Source organism: Electrona antarctica (genome assembly GCF_951216825.1).
Source record: "Electrona antarctica genome assembly, chromosome: 13".
NCBI classification, from domain to species: Eukaryota; Metazoa; Chordata; class Actinopteri; order Myctophiformes; family Myctophidae; genus Electrona; species Electrona antarctica.
In genome coordinates this window covers 14,369,803-14,388,459 of record NC_136794.1, presented here as the reverse complement: position 1 = coordinate 14,388,459, position 18,657 = coordinate 14,369,803, and the positions used below count along the sequence as shown (strand labels likewise).

At 44.7% G+C, this 18,657-nt stretch overlaps 3 protein-coding genes across 3 annotated transcripts in view; all 3 read left to right on the top strand.

Moving 5' to 3' along the window:
* The window catches only part of col6a3 (collagen, type VI, alpha 3), a 96,222-nt gene that overhangs the window by 25,610 nt on the left and 51,955 nt on the right, over nt 1-18,657 (top strand). The window lies entirely within an intron of this gene.
* LOC306935537 (collagen alpha-3(VI) chain-like) lies at nt 7,170-11,554 on the top strand (the record flags this gene model as incomplete). Its single annotated transcript, XM_079518640.1, has 6 exons — nt 7,170-7,692; nt 7,859-8,455; nt 8,604-9,203; nt 9,421-10,020; nt 10,187-10,783; nt 10,932-11,554. 6 exons carry the CDS (start codon nt 7,170-7,172, stop codon nt 11,552-11,554), a joined length of 3,540 nt encoding a protein of 1,179 aa, XP_079374766.1.
* LOC306935536 (collagen alpha-3(VI) chain-like) lies at nt 11,826-18,538 on the top strand (the record flags this gene model as incomplete). The annotated part of the gene is made up of 9 exons (XM_079518639.1): nt 11,826-12,348; nt 12,515-13,111; nt 13,260-13,859; nt 14,077-14,676; nt 14,843-15,439; nt 15,588-16,187; nt 16,405-17,004; nt 17,171-17,767; nt 17,916-18,538. The coding sequence occupies 9 exons, from the start codon at nt 11,826-11,828 to the stop codon at nt 18,536-18,538; spliced, it is 5,337 nt and encodes a 1,778-aa protein (XP_079374765.1).

The window sequence follows — 18,657 nt, the reverse complement described above, 5'->3', positions numbered from 1 at the left end:
TTAGTAGTTCTGTTAGAAATTATTCTTTCAGAAGAGTGGCTGGAGCTATACAACCAACCCTCAATTTCCAGCTTGTCACTCATGCTGATATATATGCATGAGCATTGTCAAATACGTTCTTCTTTCTAAAATGTTCTCCAAAATGTATTTAAGTCTTAAACAGCCAGTCCATTTCTATCTATCACATAGTTGATACAGATGGCACCAAAAGGGACATAGTGTTTCTCCTTGATGGTTCAGATGACTCCAGAAATGGACTGCCAGCCATGCGAGAGTTCATCAGAAGAATGGTAGAAGAGCTAGAGATTGATGGGGACAATGTCAGAGTAGCTGTGGTGCATTACAGTGACCGTGCCACAGCTTACTTCAACTTAAATACTCACCAATCAAAAAAGGCTATCGTCTATGCCGTGAGAAGCCTGCGCCACAAAGGAGGAACTCTGCGGAACACGGGAGCTGCTCTTCATTTCGTCAGAGACTATGTGTTTTCCACTTCATCTGGGAGCAGACGCCTAGAGGGCGTTCCTCAGGTTCTGTTTTTGTTGACCGGCGGGGAGTCCAGTGATGACGTCACAGACACTGCATCCAGCCTGAAACATCTCAGGGTTCTTTCTTTTGCCATTGGAATGAAGAACGCCAAAGAGGAAGAGCTTTGGAAAATTGCCTACTCCTCCAGATTTCTTTTCAACCTGCCTGTCTTTGGTGAACTCTTGTCTATACAGCCAGAGATCCTTGCATTTGTCCAGTCAAAAATGGAAATTGAACCCCCCACCATTATAGGTAAGACATGTCATTGATTCAAGATTGAGAATCAAGATGACCTCCTTAGATGCCATGCATTTATACTATAGATAACTGGTCTTAAAGTTTGATGGTTTTAATGAAACTGCATTATCTTTTGGAAGAACATCAGTCGATGAGTTTCATTGTCCTCAAACTGCTTCATGCATGTGAGGACACAAGTTTATTGTGTTCGCATTCCTTTTGGCCATTTCTTATACATTGGAGATCCTCTCTTGAATGCTTGACATCAACGAATGTTCGCACACTTTAATCATACGCTCTTCCTTGAGCCAATGATAATTGTATCATTGACTGAATATTGCCAGTTGCTCTAGGTTCTCTTTCGTCTCATATATCTCCTCTTTGTCCCCCTTTAATTGTGGAGAAGGGGTGTTTTTCTTTATCTCATAGCTAATTTCAAGTGTTTCAAACAAGTCTTTATCTAAAATGTTTTTAAATATTCTGCCATTGTATTGCCATTTTCTTTGCATGAACTGGTATGTTGTATAAGCATGTGGTTTGACGTTAAAACAAGCATAATATTGTGTATCATTGCTGAACAATGAATGCATTTAGTAGTTCAAAGATAACGTATGTTGTCATCTTAATGCTTGAATGGTTCCTAAACAGGTTCTTTCCATTTCTCCCCCTAGTTGAATTAGATGCTACACAAAGAGACATAGTGTTTCTATTGGATGGGTCAGATGACACTAGGAATGGATTCTCAGAGATGCGTGATTTTGTCCAAAAAGTGGTAGAGACCCTAAGTGTTGGAGAGAGCAAGGACCGTGTCTCTGTAGTTCAGTACAGCAGAGAGCCACAGACCCATTTCAATCTCAACACATACATGGAAAAACAAGACCTTCTTAGCTCCATCCAACAGCTACAGCATAAAGGGGGCAGCCTTCGTAACACTGGAGAAGCACTCAACTATGTGAGGAATAATGTTTTTGTTGAGTCCTTGGGGAGTCGGCATCAAGAAGGTGTCCCCCAGATATTGATTCTTTTGAGTGGAGGGAGATCACAGGATGATGTTGCACGTGCTGCTGCAGCTCTTAAACAAGATCACATTGTTCCATTCAGTGTAGGACCAAGGAGTGCAGACTTATTAGAGATGCAAATGATTGCACACACCCCTGCCTATTCATTCTCTGTCCCTCGGTTTGATGAACTTCAGAGCATCCAGCAACAACTTGTGTCATTTGTGAAAAGAGTGCCTCGTCAGCCAAGACTTAAAGCACAAAATGTATTGGGTAAGATATTTTTATTTTTATTCTGTCATTCTAACCTTTAATGTTTGATGTGTGAAGATGTTTCCTGATATTGGCCTCATTCAGTGTTTTGTTGTTGTTTATTAACAATCCATATTTGAAGATTCAATTCTACTCTAACTGAGAGTTCTTGTCTATATATAGTTCTTAAATCCATAGAAAAAGCGGAATCTGTTGGACGGGATATTGTGTTTTTACTGGATGGCTCTGATGAAATGCAGAATGCATTTGAACCAATGGTTGAGTTTGTTCAGAGAGTGGTGGAGAAACTCGATGTGAATGAGAACAAAGATCGTGTCTCTGTGGTTCAGTACAGCAGAGACCCAGCTGTCCAGTTCTATCTGAACACTTACAACACACAACAGGACGTTGTTAACACTATACAGGGTCTGAGACATAAAGGAGGCAGACCCCTCAACACCGGGGCAGCCCTACAGTATGTCAGTGACAACATCTTTACTGCCTCCTCTGGAAGTAGGCATCATGAGGGAGTCCCTCAGATTCTGATTCTGTTGACTGGAGGTCGGTCCAGCGATGATGTCAGAAATGCTGTTAAAAATCTAAAAGGAACTGGTGTGATGGCATTTGTGGTGGGACTAAGGAATGCAGACACACTGGAGATTCAAACTATTTCACATGAGCCCAGTCAAGCTTTCTTTGCCTCAAACATAAATGATCTCGCAGGCCTTCACCAGCAATTATTGTCTGCCATTGAGAAAGCCGAACTGCCTGCAAGTATGCCATCAAATTATGGTAAGACCATAACTATCACATGCAGTGCTTCCCAACCTAGGGTCGGGTCTATTTGGAGATAGTCCAAAATTTGAAACATATTGCATTATGTTACTTACTTTCCAAATCTATCTGTATGTTGTCAGTGTGATATCAGTCTAACTTGTCATACATAATCTATTATCGTGTAACTCCCGCAATGTACCATCATTGTGAAGCACATAAATAAAATTGTTTAACCACATTCAACCTGGCATCCCTATTTTGGGCATGTCATTATATGGTCAGAAAACATGAACATTAAAAAAAAAAAGAAGCAAATATAGCAGATCTATAAGCTCACAATGTGTCACATTGCGTGATGGGCTATTGGGCTATTCTCACTATTTGTCGTACGAGAGGTACATATTGTTGAGCTCAGGAGGTTTATCATGTCTGAAAAACACAAGTGTGTGCATGCATTGGGGGATCTCAGCTGTTGTCAGATATAGGAGGGGGGGGGGGGGGCATACACTGCCTGTATAGAATATACAGCACATTGACATCATGAAGAAAAAAAAACTTCCAACAGTAATAATCCTTTGGTATGACCTTTGGTTTGTATTGCCACAGATAACAACAGACGAGATGTAGTGTTTTTACTTGATGGTTGTGATGATTCCCGGAGAAGATTCCCTGACATTAAAGACTTTGTGCAGAGAATAGTAGAAAACCTGAATGTTGACACAGGCGAAGATCGCGTGTCTGTGGTCCAGTACAGTGACACAGCGGAAATCAATTTCAATTTGAAATCATACTCAACGAAAGATGATGTCCTCAAAGCAATAAGTAATTTAAGTCACAAAGGAGGATATCCTCTCAATATTGGAGTGGCTCTACAGTATGTGAAGGATGGAGTTTTAACCCCTCTGTCCGGAAGCAGACATCTTGAGGGGGTTCCACAGATACTGGTGCTGCTGAGTGGTGGACGATCTGGAGATGACATACTGATCCCTGTCAGAGAGTTGAAAGAGTTTGGTGTCATCTCAATTGGCATTGGTACGGCTGATGCAGACACATTAGAGCTACAGACCATATCTCATGAGCCTAATTATGCCCTCTCTGTCACCGGCTATGAGGACCTTCCATCTGCTCAGCAGGATGTGTTGTCATTGTTAAAGGACAATTCATACCAAACACAACCAACCGCTCCCACACAAACATTTGGTAAGATGTTCTCTGAATCCTGTTCCGTAAAGGATGGCTTTATTATTTAAATCATTGTCATCCCTGCTTTGATTGAATAATATTTTTCTTGCATTTTAATTCAATGTGAACTGTCAGGACTGTAATTAAAGCTGACAGGGACCATTTGTTTACTTCTGCAATTCTTTGTCTTCATTGCAGGTTCTGATAAAAAGGATGTAGTATTTCTTATTGACGGGTCATATGACTCTAGAAATGGCTTTGAGGGCATACGTGCCTTTATTGAGAAAATTGTTGAGAGCTTGACTCTCGAGGCAAACAGGGACCAGGTGGCAGTTGTTCAATACAGCCGAGATGCCAAAGCCAATTTCTATTTGAATTCATATTCCTCCAAGAGCGATGTGCTGAACATCATAAAAACAATGAGGCATAAGTTGGGCAGACCCCTCAACACTGGCAGAGCATTGGGGTTTGTCAGAAACAGTGTCTTTGCTGCTTCTGTTGGTGGCAGACATGGAGATGGTGTGCCTCAGTATTTGTTTGTCTTCAGTGGTGGCAGATCAAGTGATGATGTAAGGAGTCCAGCAAAGTCTCTTAGGGACAATGGTATAAGGACCATTAGCATTGGAACAAAGAATGGTGACACACTGGAATTACAGACTATCTCCTTTACACCAGCTTATTCATTTTCTGTCACCGACTTCAAAAATCTTAACAGCATACATTCATCTTTGGAAACCGTCATGAGTGGTTCTCATGAAACAACAGAATTTACAACTGTTGTAGGTAAGAATGAAAAGGAGATCATTACACTTTGCATATCAGCATGTTTGTATTAAGTAGAATATTTAGTTATACATAAACAGCATCATCCGTGCATATACTATAGTGTCCTTGTAATGTTTGTTTGTATCCATTTCAGACGATTCAGATCTATCAAAAATAGATCTCCAAAATGCGGACATTGTTTTTCTCCTTGATGGATCTGATGAAATGCTAAGAAGTGTAAAACAAATTCAGGACTTTGTCAGACGGTTTGTTAAACAAATAGAAATTGGGCCCAGCAGAGCACAAGTTGCTTTAATTCAGTACAGCGATGAACCCACTGCTGATTTTCTCCTAAATACATATTCATCAGAAATAGATATCTTGAATCATATAAGCCATTTCAGGCTTAAAGGAGGGAGGACCACTAAGACTGGGGGAGCGCTTGAATATGTGAAAAACAATGTGTTCATTGCCTCCTCTGGGAGCAGAGCCCAAGAAGGCATCCCCCAGATATTAATTCTGTTGAGCGGGAGAAAATCGGAAGATGATGTCCTAATTCCATCAGATCATCTGAGAACTGCTGGAGTTGTGCTTTTTGCTGTTGGGGTTAATAAGGCAGATAGGTCAGAGATGAAGAGCCTGGCTCTCAGTCCCGGAGAGGCATACTTTATCAATGACATTTCTGACCTTAGTGTTGTGAGACAGCAGTTGCTTTCAGATGTTGCATCTGTCAAAGTTACAGTCAGCCCTGGTGTAGGTGAGTTAATCACACCATACATTTTTTCATAGTGTATATTGAAATCGTATATGGTTTAATGTAATTGACTGGAGACTGTTTATCTTAGTTTCAGGACCCAGTGGGAAAAGAGATATTGTCTTCCTTCTTGACGGATCTGATGACGTTAGGAATAGATTCACAGCCATACGTGACTTTGTTGCAAAGGTTGTGGGTACCCTACATGTGGACCAGGGAAAAGATCAAGTTGCTGTAGTGCAGTATAGTAACAATGCTGAGGTCAACTTCAACTTGAATACTTATAAGACGAAAGACAATCTTCTGAACCATATAACAACCCTAAGACCAAAAGGTGGAAGGCCACAATATATTGGTACAGCACTACAGTTTGTGAAGGATAGTATCTTTGTTCCAAATGCTGGGAGTCGACGTGATGAAGGTGCTACACAGATACTTATTGTACTGGCTGGAGGTAGATCGAGAGATTTTCCCAGAGGCCCAGCGAATGCACTCAAAAACGAAGGAATTATTACGTTTGCTATTGGCTCAAGAATGGCAAATCCGGTTGAGCTTAAAACCATTTCCTCAGACCAAACATACGCTTATTCAGTTCCTGACTTTGCAAATCTTAGTACCATTCAGCAAAGTTTGCTGACACATCTTAGTCAAGTAACAGCAGAGGAGGAAACAATGCCTGGTAAGCCAAATGTAGAGACTGTTGAAACTAACATAGTAAAACATTTACTTTACCTGTCTACAGACACAATTTGTCTGACATCTTGTCTATCTTGTTTCCTCAGTAGAGGATAATACTGCCAGAAGGGATGTAGTATTCCTTCTGGATGGGTCTGATGGCACAAGGAATGGATTCCCTGCCATGCGTGATTTTGTTCAGAGAGTGGTGGACAGACTGAATGTCGGAGAAAACAAAGACCGTGTCTCAGTGGCCCAGTACAGCAGAGATGCAGAGGTCCACTTCAATCTGAACACATACACCACAAAAAACGATATTGTGGACACGGTCAGAGGCCTGAGGCACAGAGGAGGCACACCCCTCAACACTGGGGCAGCCCTCCAGTATGTCAGGGACAACGTCTTTACTGCCTCCTCTGGAAGCAGGCGTCTGGAAGGTGTTCCACAGATGCTGATACTGCTGAATGGTGGAAGGTCTTTTGACAATGTAGATACACCAGCATCTGCTCTCAAAGAGCAGGGCATTGTTGTGTTTGGAATTGGAAGCAAGAGCTCTGACAGCAGAGAACTGCAGAGGATATCCTATGAGCCTAGTTATGCTATTGCAGTGTCTGAATTCACTGACCTCCCCAACGTCCAAGAGCAGCTGTCCGCTGCCATGAGCACAGTCATAGTGAGGGCTACACCCATCACTCCAACAGTAACTGGTAAGACACTGACCATTGTTTAACAGACAACCAGAGTGTCTTTTCATTTAATAATTTGTCCACATTTAGTTTTCTTTCAGTTTGAACTTAGTCCAAGTAGTTGCACGACTTTAAAAGAAAAAGGTCAGATAATTGATGTGATCAGGTCAAATTACCTCTGTTTCACATGTCACCACACACATGAACCCTATAGTAATGTAAATTTCATGTTCCCTAGTTGAGCGCAGTGCTCCCGGAAGGGATGTTGTGTTCTTACTGGATGGATCCGATGGCACAAGAAATGGATTCCCAGCAATGCGTGACTTTGTCCAGAGAGCGGTAGAGATCCTGAATGTGGGTGAGAACAAAGATCGTGTGTCATTGGTTCAGTACAGCAGAGATGCAGCTGTCCAATTCTATCTGAACACATACACAACAAAGAGCGAGATCCTTGACATTGTCAGAGGCATGAGGCACAAAGGTGGAAGACCCCTCAAAACTGGAGCAGCTCTCCAGTATTTGATAGACAATGTCTTCACCGCTTCCGCTGGAAGCAGGCGCCTGGAAGGTGTGCCACAGTTACTAATTGCGCTGATTGGCGGAAGGTCCTTTGACAATGTTGACACACCAGCCTCTGCTCTCAAAGAGATGGGAGTCTTGACCTTTGCAATTGGAACCAGGGGCTCTGATGCTAGAGAACTGCAAAAGATATCCCAAGAGCCCAGTAATGCTGTGTCTGTGTCTGACTTCACTGACCTCCCCAGTGTCCAGGAGAAACTTCGCTCTTCCATGGAAACAGTGATTGTTGAGGTTACTCCCGAATCACCAACTGTGTTAGGTATGTTAACAGGCATGACCTTTTTCTGGTGGTAGAGGAAAACATATTTGTTTCAGGCAGGTTTAGGGGACACTGAAGAAGTAGTAAAACATCTCCAGCACTGATGATTGTTCTGCTCCATTTCTATCTAGTTTATCTTACATAATGTCTGTCTTTGCTTCCCCAGTTGATGATGACACTGCCAGAAGGGATGTAGTATTCCTTCTGGATGGGTCTGATGGCACAAGGAATGGATTCCCTGCCATGCGTGATTTTGTTCAGAGAGTGGTGGAGAACTTGAACATTGGTGAAAACAAAGACCGTGTTTCTGTGGTTCAATACAGCAGAGATTCAAAGGTGCATTTCAATCTGAACACACACACCACAAAGGAAGACATCGTTGATACAGTCAGAGGGCTGAGGCATAGAGGAGGCAGACCCCTCAACACCGGGGCAGCCCTCCAACATGTCAGGGACAACGTCTTTACTGCCTCCTCTGGAAGTAGACGTCAAGAGGGCTTCCCTCAGATTCTGATTGTGTTGAGCGGAGGGCTTTCTAGTGATAATGTCGATACACCAGCCTCCGCCCTCAAGTCGGACGGTGTTTTGATTTTCGGCATCGGAACTAGAAATTCTAGCAGAGAGGTTCAGAGGATTGCCTCAGATCCTAATTATGCCCAGTCTGTGTCTGACTTTTCTGACCTCCCTAATGTCCCGCAGACATTCATTGCCTCTCTCAACACCATAGGTGTTGAAGAGACCCCCACAACCCCAACAGTCGAAGGTAAGACAACACTTGCTTTGTTAGCTCCTGGCGTGCACCCAATATCTTGCTTAGCATAGGCAACACATGCATAGCAAACTGACAAATAATTTGCAGCTAGTATTAAGGTATGTTGAAATCATTTGTTTTTGATTTCTGATTCTCCTAGTGGATCAAAGAACTGCCAGAAGGGATGTAGTGTTCCTACTGGATGGTTCTGATGGCACAAGGGATGGATTCCCAGCTATGATTGACTTTGTTCAGAGAGTGGTGGACAGACTGAATGTCGGAGAAAACAAAGACCGTGTCTCAGTGGCCCAGTACAGCAGAGATGCAGAGGTCCACTTCAATCTGAACACATACACCACAAAAAACGATATTGTGGACACGGTCAGAGGCCTGAGGCACAGAGGAGGCACACCCCTCAACACTGGGGCAGCCCTCCAGTATGTCAGGGACAACGTCTTTACTGCCTCCTCTGGAAGCAGGCGTCTGGAAGGTGTTCCACAGATGCTGATACTGCTGAATGGTGGAAGGTCTTTTGACAATGTAGATACACCAGCATCTGCTCTCAAAGAGCAGGGCATTGTTGTGTTTGGAATTGGAAGCAAGAGCTCTGACAGCAGAGAACTGCAGAGGATATCCTATGAGCCTAGTTATGCTATTGCAGTGTCTGAATTCACTGACCTCCCCAACGTCCAAGAGCAGCTGTCCGCTGCCATGAGCACAGTCATAGTGAGGGCTACACCCATCACTCCAACAGTAACTGGTAAGACACTGACCATTGTTTAACAGACAACCAGAGTGTCTTTTCATTTAATAATTTGTCCACATTTAGTTTTCTTTCAGTTTGAACTTAGTCCAAGTAGTTGCACGACTTTAAAAGAAAAAGGTCAGATAATTGATGGGATCAGGTCAAATTACCTCTGTTTCACATGTCACCACACACATGAACCCTATAGTAATGTAAATTTCATGTTCCCTAGTTGAGCGCAGTGCTCCCGGAAGGGATGTTGTGTTCTTACTGGATGGATCCGATGGCACAAGAAATGGATTCCCAGCAATGCGTGACTTTGTCCAGAGAGCGGTAGAGATCCTGAATGTGGGTGAGAACAAAGATCGTGTGTCATTGGTTCAGTACAGCAGAGATGCAGCTGTCCAATTCTATCTGAACACATACACAACAAAGAGCGAGATCCTTGACATTGTCAGAGGCATGAGGCACAAAGGTGGAAGACCCCTCAAAACTGGAGCAGCTCTCCAGTATTTGATAGACAATGTCTTCACCGCTTCCGCTGGAAGCAGGCGCCTGGAAGGTGTGCCACAGTTACTAATTGCGCTGATTGGCGGAAGGTCCTTTGACAATGTTGACACACCAGCCTCTGCTCTCAAAGAGATGGGAGTCTTGACCTTTGCAATTGGAACCAGGGGCTCTGATGCTAGAGAACTGCAAAAGATATCCCAAGAGCCCAGTAATGCTGTGTCTGTGTCTGACTTCACTGACCTCCCCAGTGTCCAGGAGAAACTCCGCTCTTCCATGGAAACAGTGATTGTTGAGGTTACTCCCGAATCACCAACTGTGTTAGGTATGTTAACAGGCATGACCTTTTTCTGGTGGTAGAGAAAAACATATTTGTTTCAGGCAGGTTTAGGGGACACTGAAGAAGTAGTAAAACATCTCCAGCACTGATGATTGTTCTGCTCCATTTCTATCTAGTTTATCTTACATAATGTCTGTCTTTGCTTCCCCAGTTGATGATGACACTGCCAGAAGGGATGTAGTATTCCTTCTGGATGGGTCTGATGGCACAAGGAATGGATTCCCTGCCATGCGTGATTTTGTTCAGAGAGTGGTGGAGAACTTGAACATTGGTGAAAACAAAGACCGTGTTTCTGTGGTTCAATACAGCAGAGATTCAAAGGTGCATTTCAATCTGAACACACACACCACAAAGGAAGACATCGTTGATACAGTCAGAGGGCTGAGGCATAGAGGAGGCAGACCCCTCAACACCGGGGCAGCCCTCCAACATGTCAGGGACAACGTCTTTACTGCCTCCTCTGGAAGTAGACGTCAAGAGGGCTTCCCTCAGATTCTGATTGTGTTGAGCGGAGGGCTTTCTAGTGATAATGTCGATACACCAGCCTCCGCCCTCAAGTCGGACGGTGTTTTGATTTTCGGCATCGGAACTAGAAATTCTAGCAGAGAGGTTCAGAGGATTGCCTCAGATCCTAATTATGCCCAGTCTGTGTCTGACTTTTCTGACCTCCCTAATGTCCCGCAGACATTCATTGCCTCTCTCAACACCATAGGTGTTGAAGAGACCCCCACAACCCCAACAGTCGAAGGTAAGACAACACTTGCTTTGTTAGCTCCTGGCGTGCACCCAATATCTTGCTTAGCATAGGCAACACATGCATAGCAAACTGACAAATAATTTGCAGCTAGTATTAAGGTATGTTGAAATCATTTGTTTTTTATTTCTGATTCTCCTAGTGGATCAAAGAACTGCCAGAAGGGATGTAGTGTTCCTACTGGATGGTTCTGATGGCACAAGGGATGGATTCCCAGCTATGATAGACTTTGTTCAGAGAGTGGTGGACAGACTGAATGTCGGAGAAAACAAAGACCGTGTCTCAGTGGCCCAGTACAGCAGAGATGCAGAGGTCCACTTCAATCTGAACACATACACCACAAAAAACGATATTGTGGACACGGTCAGAGGCCTGAGGCACAGAGGAGGCACACCCCTCAACACTGGGGCAGCCCTCCAGTATGTCAGGGACAACGTCTTTACTGCCTCCTCTGGAAGCAGGCGTCTGGAAGGTGTTCCACAGATGCTGATACTGCTGAATGGTGGAAGGTCTTTTGACAATGTAGATACACCAGCATCTGCTCTCAAAGAGCAGGGCATTGTTGTGTTTGGAATTGGAAGCAAGAGCTCTGACAGCAGAGAACTGCAGAGGATATCCTATGAGCCTAGTTATGCTATTGCAGTGTCTGAATTCACTGACCTCCCCAACGTCCAAGAGCAGCTGTCCGCTGCCATGAGCACAGTCATAGTGAGGGCTACACCCATCACTCCAACAGTAACTGGTAAGACACTGACCATTGTTTAACAGACAACCAGAGTGTCTTTTCATTTAATAATTTGTCCACATTTAGTTTTCTTTCAGTTTGAACTTAGTCCAAGTAGTTGCACGACTTTAAAAGAAAAAGGTCAGATAATTGATGTGATCAGGTCAAATTACCTCTGTTTCACATGTCACCACACACATGAACCCTATAGTAATGTAAATTTCATGTTCCCTAGTTGAGCGCAGTGCTCCCGGAAGGGATGTTGTGTTCTTACTGGATGGATCCGATGGCACAAGAAATGTATTCCCAGCAATGCGTGACTTTGTCCAGAGAGCGGTAGAGATCCTGAATGTGGGTGAGAACAAAGATCGTGTGTCATTGGTTCAGTACAGCAGAGATGCAGCTGTCCAATTCTATCTGAACACATACACAACAAAGAGCGAGATCCTTGACATTGTCAGAGGCATGAGGCACAAAGGTGGAAGACCCCTCAAAACTGGAGCAGCTCTCCAGTATTTGATAGACAATGTCTTCACCGCTTCCGCTGGAAGCAGGCGCCTGGAAGGTGTGCCACAGTTACTAATTGCGCTGATTGGCGGAAGGTCCTTTGACAATGTTGACACACCAGCCTCTGCTCTCAAAGAGATGGGAGTCTTGACCTTTGCAATTGGAACCAGGGGCTCTGATGCTAGAGAACTGCAAAAGATATCCCAAGAGCCCAGTAATGCTGTGTCTGTGTCTGACTTCACTGACCTCCCCAGTGTCCAGGAGAAACTCCGCTCTTCCATGGAAACAGTGATTGTTGAGGTTACTCCCGAATCACCAACTGTGTTAGGTATGTTAACAGGCATGACCTTTTTCTGGTGGTAGAGAAAAACATATTTGTTTCAGGCAGGTTTAGGGGACACTGAAGAAGTAGTAAAACATCTCCAGCACTGATGATTGTTCTGCTCCATTTCTATCTAGTTTATCTTACATAATGTCTGTCTTTGCTTCCCCAGTTGATGATGACACTGCCAGAAGGGATGTAGTATTCCTTCTGGATGGGTCTGATGGCACAAGGAATGGATTCCCTGCCATGCGTGATTTTGTTCAGAGAGTGGTGGAGAACTTGAACATTGGTGAAAACAAAGACCGTGTTTCTGTGGTTCAATACAGCAGAGATTCAAAGGTGCATTTCAATCTGAACACACACACCACAAAGGAAGACATCGTTGATACAGTCAGAGGGCTGAGGCATAGAGGAGGCAGACCCCTCAACACCGGGGCAGCCCTCCAACATGTCAGGGACAACGTCTTTACTGCCTCCTCTGGAAGTAGACGTCAAGAGGGCTTCCCTCAGATTCTGATTGTGTTGAGCGGAGGGCTTTCTAGTGATAATGTCGATACACCAGCCTCCGCCCTCAAGACGGACGGTGTTTTGATTTTCGGCATCGGAACTAGAAATTCTAGCAGAGAGGTTCAGAGGATTGCCTCAGATCCTAATTATGCCCAGTCTGTGTCTGACTTTTCTGACCTCCCTAATGTCCCGCAGACATTCATTGCCTCTCTCAACACCATAGGTGTTGAAGAGACCCCCACAACCCCAACAGTCGAAGGTAAGACAACACTTGCTTTGTTAGCTCCTGGCGTGCACCCAATATCTTGCTTAGCATAGGCAACACATGCATAGCAAACTGACAAATAATTTGCAGCTAGTATTAAGGTATGTTGAAATCATTTGTTTTTGATTTCTGATTCTCCTAGTGGATCAAAGAACTGCCAGAAGGGATGTAGTGTTCCTACTGGATGGTTCTGATGGCACAAGGGATGGATTCCCAGCTATGATAGACTTTGTTCAGAGAGTGGTGGACAGACTGAATGTCGGAGAAAACAAAGACCGTGTCTCAGTGGCCCAGTACAGCAGAGATGCAGAGGTCCACTTCAATCTGAACACATACACCACAAAAAACGATATTGTGGACACGGTCAGAGGCCTGAGGCACAGAGGAGGCACACCCCTCAACACTGGGGCAGCCCTCCAGTATGTCAGGGACAACGTCTTTACTGCCTCCTCTGGAAGCAGGCGTCTGGAAGGTGTTCCACAGATGCTGATACTGCTGAATGGTGGAAGGTCTTTTGACAATGTAGATACACCAGCATCTGCTCTCAAAGAGCAGGGCATTGTTGTGTTTGGAATTGGAAGCAAGAGCTCTGACAGCAGAGAACTGCAGAGGATATCCTATGAGCCTAGTTATGCTATTGCAGTGTCTGAATTCACTGACCTCCCCAACGTCCAAGAGCAGCTGTCCGCTGCCATGAGCACAGTCATAGTGAGGGCTACACCCATCACTCCAACAGTAACTGGTAAGACACTGACCATTGTTTAACAGACAACCAGAGTGTCTTTTCATTTAATAATTTGTCCACATTTAGTTTTCTTTCAGTTTGAACTTAGTCCAAGTAGTTGCACGACTTTAAAAGAAAAAGGTCAGATAATTGATGTGATCAGGTCAAATTACCTCTGTTTCACATGTCACCACACACATGAACCCTATAGTAATGTAAATTTCATGTTCCCTAGTTGAGCGCAGTGCTCCCGGAAGGGATGTTGTGTTCTTACTGGATGGATCCGATGGCACAAGAAATGGATTCCCAGCAATGCGTGACTTTGTCCAGAGAGCGGTAGAGATCCTGAATGTGGGTGAGAACAAAGATCGTGTGTCATTGGTTCAGTACAGCAGAGATGCAGCTGTCCAATTCTATCTGAACACATACACAACAAAGAGCGAGATCCTTGACATTGTCAGAGGCATGAGGCACAAAGGTGGAAGACCCCTCAAAACTGGAGCAGCTCTCCAGTATTTGATAGACAATGTCTTCACCGCTTCCGCTGGAAGCAGGCGCCTGGAAGGTGTGCCACAGTTACTAATTGCGCTGATTGGCGGAAGGTCCTTTGACAATGTTGACACACCAGCCTCTGCTCTCAAAGAGATGGGAGTCTTGACCTTTGCAATTGGAACCAGGGGCTCTGATGCTAGAGAACTGCAAAAGATATCCCAAGAGCCCAGTAATGCTGTGTCTGTGTCTGACTTCACTGACCTCCCCAGTGTCCAGGAGAAACTCCGCTCTTCCATGGAAACAGTGATTGTTGAGGTTACTCCCGAATCACCAACTGTGTTAGGTATGTTAACAGGCATGACCTTTTTCTGGTGGTAGAGGAAAACATATTTGTTTCAGGCAGGTTTAGGGGACACTGAAGAAGTAGTAAAACATCTCCAGCACTGATGATTGTTCTGCTCCATTTCTATCTAGTTTATCTTACATAATGTCTGTCTTTGCTTCCCCAGTTGATGATGACACTGCCAGAAGGGATGTAGTATTCCTTCTGGATGGGTCTGATGGCACAAGGAATGGATTCCCTGCCATGCGTGATTTTGTTCAGAGAGTGGTGGAGAACTTGAACATTGGTGAAAACAAAGACCGTGTTTCTGTGGTTCAATACAGCAGAGATTCAGAGGTGCATTTCAATCTGAACACACACACCACAAAGGAAGACATCGTTGATACGGTCAGAGGGCTGAGGCATAGAGGAGGCAGACCCCTCAACACCGGGGCAGCCCTCCAACATGTCAGGGACAACGTCTTTACTGCCTCCTCTGGAAGTAGACGTCAAGAGGGCTTCCCTCAGATTCTGATTGTGTTGAGCGGAGGGCTTTCTAGTGATAATGTCGATACACCAGCCTCCGCCCTCAAGTCGGACGGTGTTTTGATTTTCGGCATCGGAACTAGAAATTCTAGCAGAGAGGTTCAGAGGATTGCCTCAGATCCTAATTATGCCCAGTCTGTGTCTGACTTTTCTGACCTCCCTAATGTCCCGCAGACATTCATTGCCTCTCTCAACACCATAGGTGTTGAAGAGACCCCCACAACCCCAACAGTCGAAGGTAAGACAACACTTGCTTTGTTAGCTCCTGGCGTGCACCCAATATCTTGCTTAGCATAGGCAACACATGCATAGCAAACTGACAAATAATTTGCAGCTAGTATTAAGGTATGTTGAAATCATTTGTTTTTGATTTCTGATTCTCCTAGTGGATCAAAGAACTGCCAGAAGGGATGTAGTGTTCCTACTGGATGGTTCTGATGGCACAAGGGATGGATTCCCAGCTATGATAGACTTTGTTCAGAGAGTGGTGGACAGACTGAATGTCGGAGAAAACAAAGACCGTGTCTCAGTGGCCCAGTACAGCAGAGATGCAGAGGTCCACTTCAATCTGAACACATACACCACAAAAAACGATATTGTGGACACGGTCAGAGGCCTGAGGCACAGAGGAGGCACACCCCTCAACACTGGGGCAGCCCTCCAGTATGTCAGGGACAACGTCTTTACTGCCTCCTCTGGAAGCAGGCGTCTGGAAGGTGTTCCACAGATGCTGATACTGCTGAATGGTGGAAGGTCTTTTGACAATGTAGATACACCAGCATCTGCTCTCAAAGAGCAGGGCATTGTTGTGTTTGGAATTGGAAGCAAGAGCTCTGACAGCAGAGAACTGCAGAGGATATCCTATGAGCCTAGTTATGCTATTGCAGTGTCTGAATTCACTGACCTCCCCAACGTCCAAGAGCAGCTGTCCGCTGCCATGAGCACAGTCATAGTGAGGGCTACACCCATCACTCCAACAGTAACTGGTAAGACACTGACCATTGTTTAACAGACAACCAGAGTGTCTTTTCATTTAATATTTTGTCCACATTTAGTTTTCTTTCAGTTTGAACTTAGTCCAAGTAGTTGCACGACTTTAAAAGAAAAAGGTCAGATAATTGATGTGATCAGGTCAAATTACCTCTGTTTCACATGTCACCACACACATGAACCCTATAGTAATGTAAATTTCATGTTCCCTAGTTGAGCGCAGTGCTCCCGGAAGGGATGTTGTGTTCTTACTGGATGGATCCGATGGCACAAGAAATGGATTCCCAGCAATGCGTGACTTTGTCCAGAGAGCGGTAGAGATCCTGAATGTGGGTGAGAACAAAGATCGTGTGTCATTGGTTCAGTACAGCAGAGATGCAGCTGTCCAATTCTATCTGAACACATACACAACAAAGAGCGAGATCCTTGACATTGTCAGAGGCATGAGGCACAAAGGTGGAAGACCCCTCAAAACTGGAGCAGCTCTCCAGTATTTGATAGACAATGTCTTCACCGCTTCCGCTGGAAGCAGGCGCCTGGAAGGTGTGCCACAGTTACTAATTGCGCTGATTGGCGGAAGGTCCTTTGACAATGTTGACACACCAGCCTCTGCTCTCAAAGAGATGGGAGTCTTGACCTTTGCAATTGGAACCAGGGGCTCTGATGCTAGAGAACTGCAAAAGATATCCCAAGAGCCCAGTAATGCTGTGTCTGTGTCTGACTTCACTGACCTCCCCAGTGTCCAGGAGAAACTCCGCTCTTCCATGGAAACAGTGATTGTTGAGGTTACACCCGAATCACCAACTGTGTTAGGTATGTTAACAGGCATGACCTTTTTCTGGTGGTAGAGGAAAACATATTTGTTTTAGGCAGGTTTAGGGGACACTGAAGAAGTAGTAAAAAATCTCCAGCACTGATGATTGTTCTGCTCCATTTCTATCTAGTTTATCTTACATAATGTCTGTCTTTGCTTCCCCAGTTGATGATGACACTGCCAGAAGGGATGTAGTATTCCTTCTGGATGTGTCTGATGGCACAAGGAATGGATTCCCTGCCATGCGTGATTTTGTTCAGAGAGTGGTGGAGAACTTGAACATTGGTGAAAACAAAGACCGTGTTTCTGTGGTTCAATACAGCAGAGATTCAGAGGTGCATTTCAATCTGAACACACACACCACAAAGGAAGACATCGTTGATACGGTCAGAGGGCTGAGGCATAGAGGAGGCAGACCCCTCAACACCGGGGCAGCCCTCCAACATGTCAGGGACAACGTCTTTACTGCCTCCTCTGGAAGTAGACGTCAAGAGGGCTTCCCTCAGATTCTGATTGTGTTGAGCGGAGGGCTTTCTAGTGATAATGTCGATACACCAGCCTCCGCCCTCAAGTCGGACGGTGTTTTGATTTTCGGCATCGGAACTAGAAATTCTAGCAGAGAGGTTCAGAGGATTGCCTCAGATCCTAATTATGCCCAGTCTGTGTCTGACTTTTCTGACCTCCCTAATGTCCCGCAGACATTCATTGCCTCTCTCAACACCATAGGTGTTGAAGAGACCCCCACAACCCCAACAGTCGAAGGTAAGACAACACTTGCTTTGATAGCTCCTGGCGTGCACCCAATATCTTGCTTAGCATAGGCAACACATGCATAGCAAACTGACAAATAATTTGCAGCTAATATTAAGGTATGTTGAAATCATTTGTTTTTGATTTCTGATTCTCCTAGTGGATCAAAGAACTGCCAGAAGGGATGTAGTGTTCCTACTGGATGGTTCTGATGGCACAAGGGATGGATTCCCAGCTATGATAGACTTTGTTCAGAGAGTGGTGGACAGACTGAATGTCGGAGAAAACAAAGACCGTGTCTCAGTGGCCCAGTACAGCAGAGATGCAGAGGTCCACTTCAATCTGAACACATACACCACAAAAACCGATATTGTGGACACGGTCAGAGGCCTGAGGCACAGAGGAGGCACACCCCTCAACACTGGGGCAGCCCTCCAGTATGTCAGGGACAACGTCTTTACTGCCTCCTCTGGAAGCAGGCGTCTGGAAGGTGTTCCACAGATGCTGATACTGCTGAATGGTGGAAGGTCTTTTGACAATGTAGATACACCAGCATCTGCTCTCAAAGAGCAGGGCATTGTTGTGTTTGGAATTGGAAGCAAGAGCTCTGACAGCAGAGAACTGCAGAGGATATCCTATGAGCCTAGTTATGCTATTGCAGTGTCTGAATTCACTGACCTCCCCAATGTCCAAGAGCAGCTGTCCGCTGCCATGAGCACAGTCATAGTGAGGGCTACACCCATCACTCCAACAGTAACTGGTAAGACACTGACCATTGTTTAACAGACAACCAGAGTGTCTTTTCATTTAATATTTTGTCCACATTTAGTTTTCTTTCAGTTTGAACTTAGTCCAAGTAGTTGCACGACTTTAAAAGAAAAAGGTCAGATAATTGATGTGAT